Raw genomic sequence first — 6147 nt, 5'->3', positions numbered from 1 at the left:
TGGTTGACCTGCCTACTCCCAGTTCTACCTGGAACCAAAACCACAAAACAGTGTGTTTAGAGACAGCAGCAGGAGACATGCGGAATTGTGTTGAGATGCACAAAAGTTAGCAGAGGTCTGATACCTGCAGCACAGAACAGAGACACAGTGAAGATGAGAGCTGAGATCATTTTGATCTGCTGAACAGAGAGATCACAGTTACTGTGAGGCATTCAACAAAACAGCTGATATCACATCATCCATCCCGTCACATGACGGTGCTCTCTGTAAGAAGGTGTGTCATCACTGTGAGACGACACACATCATGATACTTGTCAGTTACCAGCTAATCTGTCTACATTTGTCTTAATGACCTTTATTTGTGAGTCAAACAGAGAGTGGAAACATTTTTGATTTAGCTTGTGTCCTGTTGCTTCCAGGTGCAAGTCACTGTCTTTGGCAGTAAACACAGAGGTGATGGTGGATTACAGATAACATGTTTTTATTTTAGATTCAGGCAGCTGTCCGTCACAGGATACAGTGCAGACATTATAATAGTCAAACAGGGGTTCAGTGCAGTTCAGCAATGCATGAAAATGATCACTTGGCAAAACTTTTACTATATTATATCATACAAATGTCAGGAAACATGTTCAGTAGTGTAGTATGGAGCATGTCATCTTTATTTGTTGCCTTTCATTTCACATTTACTATGACATCATTTATCACCATTTATCAACCAACCATTTTTCACTCGTATGTTTCTAAACTCCAGTGTAAAAACCTCTTGTCACAAATTAGACTGAATACTGATTAAAAGTCTTAGTCTGGAGGTCCAGAGCTCCCCCTACAGATCATTAAAGATGTCTTACATCTGATGTTGTCTATTCGTGGTGACACCAACAGCTGGGTTTTTGTTCAGCTGTCTAAGTCACCTGAATCACTGTGTTGACTCACAGCACAGAAATACACTCCACTGTCCTCAGGCAGCAGCTTCTCCACTGTCAGAGATCCAGTCTGAGGATCGCTCTTTGTTGCTGGAAATTTGTCCTCACTGAAGCCACTCTCATATTTATGTGGAGGAGTTGTAGTTGTAAAAACTATTTCCTTCATTCTCTCCCCTGGCAGCTGTCTGTACCAGTACATCTGGTAAAAAGTAGCATCCTTAGTGTGACTGCAGTTCATGGTGGCAGACTGACCCTCGTCTCTCCACAGCAGAGGAGTCTGGGTGACATCACTCCCATCGCTTTGACCTGTTGTCATAAAAAATAAAGAATCATGTCATGTTTCAAGACCACAAACAGTTGGGACGATTCTTCATCATTATAATGTTCAGTACCTACAATCCAGAGCAGAGCGGCTGCAGAGAGTTTGATCAGACCAGCTGTGATCATTATTGTGTTGTGAGCAACATGAACTTAGAGACCAGAGTCACTGTCAGTCTGTGTGATGGGAGGTGTGACGTAACAACAGAGATATGAAGAGTTACAGGTGGGAGTGTCACTGTATTCTGTGATGTTCTGTGGTTGTACTTGAGGTCCCCCTACAGTACAGCAGATTAATAGAGTCACTAATGGATGTGCCAGCAGTGCTTTGAGGGTTTTTGTTCAGCTGTTGAATGTGTCTGTATCACTGTGTTGACTCACAGCACAGAAATACAATCCTTTATCTTCTGGCTCCAGATTCTTCACTGTGAATGTCCCACTCTCACCGTCGGGCTTGGTGGCTGCAAATTTATCTCCCTTGAATTCTCCAAAATCATGATCTGTGATGCCGAGTGTTGTATAAACTATTAGTTTCATAGTTTCTCCTGGCAGCTGTCTGTACCAGTACATCTGGTTGTAGCCAGCACCCTTTGTGTGGTTGCAGTGTATTGTTGCATTGTCACCCTTGTTTTTCCACAGCATGTCTCTCTGGTTGACATCATCACCAGTGGTTAGACCTGAGTGTAAAACAGTTTAAATTACCTCAAGTGAACGTTTAAATTTTTGCTTGTTAACCTGACAAAGGTTAAAGGCTATACTGTAGTGAGCAGATCTTACCATTTATCCAGAGCATTAGTATTAAAAAGCTCAGGAGACCATGTGTGATGATGTCCATGTTCTGTAATTCCAAGACTGCAACAGGTCTAATATAACTGTCAGTGTAGTTAGAGATCTAAAAAGCTGCAGGTGGGCGTGTCATATGTGTGATCAGTCCTATTAGCTTCTGTGTCAAAATCCAGAGGGTGTAACTGGGAGAATTTGTGGTCCTCGAGGTCCCCCTACAGTACAGGAGATAATTGTCACAGTTATACCAACAGTGCTTTGAGGGTTTTTGTTCAGCTGTTGAATGTGTCTGTATCACTGTGTTGACTCACAGCACAGAAATACAATCCTTTATCTTCTGGCTCCAGATTCTTCACTGTGAATGTCCCACTCACAAAGTCAGGCCTGGTGGCTGCAAATTTTCCGTTGCTGAAATCTCCGAAATCAGTGTTGCTGGTTGTTGTAAACACGATTAGTTTCATAGTTTCTCCTGGCAGCTGTCTGTACCAGTACATCTGGTTGTAGCCAGCACCCTTTGTGTGATTGCAACTCATTGTTGCATTGTCACCCTGTTTCTCCCACAGTATGTCAGTCTGGGTGACACCACTCCCATCAGTTAGACCTGTGTGTAACAGTAAAAGTTACCATAAGTGAACATTTGATGTCTAAAATATATTTGCTGATATCTCAGTACCTGACCTTGTATCCAGAGCACAAATGCCAGCAAGCTGAGGAGACCATGTTTGATCACGTCCATGCTGTTAAACAGCGAGTCTCATTATGTCTGTAAGTGTAGTTACAGAGATATGAAGAGCAGCAGGTAGGTGTGTCCCTGCTGTGTGTGACGTTCTCTGTAAGCTGCTGTATAAATGCCTACACTGTCAGTTGAAGTGTAGATGGTCATATCTGTATCTTGTGTTTCTCCCAGAACATGTTTACATGCTTTATTGTTCAAAAAACAGTTTGTACACCTGTATTCACCCTCTGTCAGAATCGCGCCATCACCCTCCCCAAAAAAGACCAGTCTGCTCTAACTGGTAAGCGATTCTGGTCTTCCAAACCTGCTCAGTTGTTGACACACTGTTCCTGTTATCAGTCATATAATACTTATTTAATACCTCTGTCAGCTGCATTTCGAGTCAAAAATGATAAAATTGGTGTTCATTTGTGGAGAATGTTTGAGCATCATAAAGTCTGTTTTGTCACAGAACTTATTTTCTGCAGTAATCCTATATCCAGTGGGAAAATCCCATTGGCTTTCTGTGGAGGGAATCAGGGTTAATGTTTGCCTGCATCTGCCGGCTTTTTACCAGTGTCACGTTTAGTGTTGTGGCAGATGAAAATAATGAGCAAAATGTCTGATGGGAAATATGCCAAATAAATTAATGAATTAATCCCATATAAAATAGCCTAATGTTGTGTGACCTCTGAGATATGTTGCCAAGACAAATTAAACAGAAACTTCTACAAACCAGATTCCTGAATAAAAATCACCAACAAATCCACCGAAGTCGTACAGAGTGTTCCTGTCTCTTCAGAGCATACGCAACATCCACAGTGGACACGGTCTTCCTCTTAGCATGCTTGGTGTATTTAGGTCACGGCAGTGTAAACCCAGACCAGGGCGATGGGAACTTCTGTGTTGGCCTACACACAAGTCATCCCTGCAGCACTCTATGGCCAAGCAATTTATTCAAGCCTGGACATTTCGATAGGGTGTTTGGAGTTTGGCAAGAGAACGGTTCTCTCTGTTTGACTGTGTTAAGATTATCTTTTGGTTATGCCACATGTGGTCTTGGGTTATGTAGGCTACTAGTGTTCTGATGTTGCTGAAAACCTGCATCTTTTGCCTAAATTTGAAGAAAATAAAATTAAAAAGAAGTGACAAGGTCAGAGTCTCGACCCCAAATGTAGTCCTGAACATTATTTGTTTCATTCTCTCCCCTGGCAGCTGTAGGTACCAGTACCTTGGGAATATAGTAGCATCCTTAGTGTGACTGCAGTTCATTGTGTCAGACTGACCCATGTCCCTCCACAGGACGGTTGACTGCAGGTCCAACTTACAAGATGTGTCTAAATAAGGCTCTTTCTCTTTCTCTGTAACTTGGTGTTAAAGTAATTTTTGTCTTTTTCATGCTGTATCTCTTGCTGTTTTCCACTTTATGAGTGTGTCTGTGAAGAATGTGGATACAGTCTGTCAAGCAGCTCATTGTGGTTTGATCATGTCATGCAGATTGTCACTCTGAGTCATGTGTCTCTGGTTTTTGTACAACTTGACAGCTTTCTGCATCACAGTGTGTGATGGCACAGAAATACACTCCGTTGTCACCTGGTTCCATGTTTTTCACAGTGAAAGATCCGCTCTCTGGTTCAGGTTTTGTGGCTGAGAATTTGTCGGGGCTAAAATCTCCAAAGTCTGGCTTGCTGTAAGGCACCGTGTAGGCGATCAGTTTCATACTCTCCCCTGGCAACTGTTAATACCAGTACATCTCAAGGTACCCGCTACCAGATTCTCGACTGCAGTTCATCTGAGCAGACTGACCCCACTGTACCAGTAAGCTTGAGGTCTGGTTGACCTGCCTACTCCCAGTTCTACCTGGAACCAAAACCATAAAACAATGTGTTTAGAGACAGCAGCAGGAGACATGCGGAATTGTGTTGAGATGCACAAAAGTTAGCAGAGGTCTGATACCTGCAGCACAGAACAGAGACACAGTGAAGATGAGAGCTGAGATCATTTTGATCTGCTGAACAGAGAGATCACAGTTACTGTGAGGCATTCAACAAAACAGCTGATATCACATCATCCATCCCGTCACATGACGGTGCTCTATGTAAGAAGGTGTGTCATCACTGTGAGACGACACACATCATGATACTTGTCAGTTACCAGCTAATCTGTCTACATTTGTCTTAATGACCTTTATTTGTGAGTCAAACAAAGTGTGGAAACATTTTTGATTTAGCTTGCGTCCTGTTGCTTCCAGGTGCAAGTCACTGTCTTTGGCAGTAAACACAGAGGTGATGGTGGATTACAGATAACATGTTTTTATTTTAGATTCAGGCAGCTGTCTGTCACAGGATACAGTGCAGACATTATAATAGTCAAACAGGGGTTCAGTGCAGTTCAGCAATGCATGAAAATGATCACATGGCAAAACTTTTACTATATTATATCATACAAATGTCAGGAAACATGTTCAGTAGTGTAGTATGGAGCATGTCATCTTTATTTGTTGCCTTTCATTTCACATTTACTATGACACCATTTATCACCATTTATCAACCAACCATTTTTCACTCGTATGTTTCTAAACTCCAGTGTAAAAACCTCTTGTCACAAATTAGACTGAATACTGATCGAAAGTCTTAGTCTGGAGGTCCAGAGCTCCCCCTACAGATCATTAAAGATGTCTTACATCTGATGTTGTCTATTCGTGGTGACACCAACAGCTGGGTTTTTGTTCAGCTGTCTAAGTCACCTGAATCACTGTGTTGACTCACAGCACAGAAATACACTCCACTGTCCTCAGGCAGCAGCTTCTCCACTGTCAGAGATCCAGTCTGAGGATCGCTCTTTGTTGCTGGGAATTTGTCCTCACTGAAGCCACTCTCATATTTATGTGGAGGAGTTGTAGTTGTAAAAACTATTTCCTTCATTCTCTCCCCTGGCAGCTGTCTGTACCAGTACATCTGGTAAAAAGTAGCATCCTTAGTGTGACTGCAGTTCATGGTGGCAGACTGACCCTCGTCTCTCCACAGCAGAGGAGTCTGGGTGACATCACTCCCATCGCTTTGACCTGTTGTCATAAAAAATAAAGAATCATGTCATGTTTCAAGACCACAAACAGTTGGGACGATTCTTCATCATTATAATGTTCAGTACCTACAATCCAGAGCAGAGCGGCTGCAGAGAGTTTGATCAGACCAGCTGTGATCATTATTGTGTTGTGAGCAATATGAACTTAGAGACCAGAGTCACTGTCAGTCTGTGTGATGGGAGGTGTGACGTAACAACAGAGATATGAAGAGTTACAGGTGGGAGTGTCACTGTATTCTGTGATGTTCTGTGGTTGTACTTGAGGTCCCCCTACAGTACAGCAGATTAATAGAGTCACTAATGGATGTGCCAGCAGTGCTT

The 6147-nt window shown here is 42.5% G+C and overlaps 1 gene segment (V, D, J or C); it reads right to left on the bottom strand.

Moving 5' to 3' along the window:
- Positions 1-4680: 4680 nt before the first annotated feature.
- Positions 4681-5947, bottom strand: LOC144467075 (T cell receptor beta variable 29-1-like). The segment is given in 3 exon segments: positions 4681-4698; positions 5511-5806; positions 5893-5947. Coding segments are annotated over 3 exon segments (369 nt in total).
- Positions 5948-6147: the final 200 nt, after the last annotated feature.

The sequence above is a fragment of the Epinephelus lanceolatus genome, chromosome 15, assembly GCF_041903045.1.
Source record: "Epinephelus lanceolatus isolate andai-2023 chromosome 15, ASM4190304v1, whole genome shotgun sequence".
Classification (NCBI taxonomy): domain Eukaryota; kingdom Metazoa; phylum Chordata; class Actinopteri; order Perciformes; family Serranidae; genus Epinephelus; species Epinephelus lanceolatus.
This window is presented reverse-complemented; position numbering and strand designations above follow the sequence as displayed.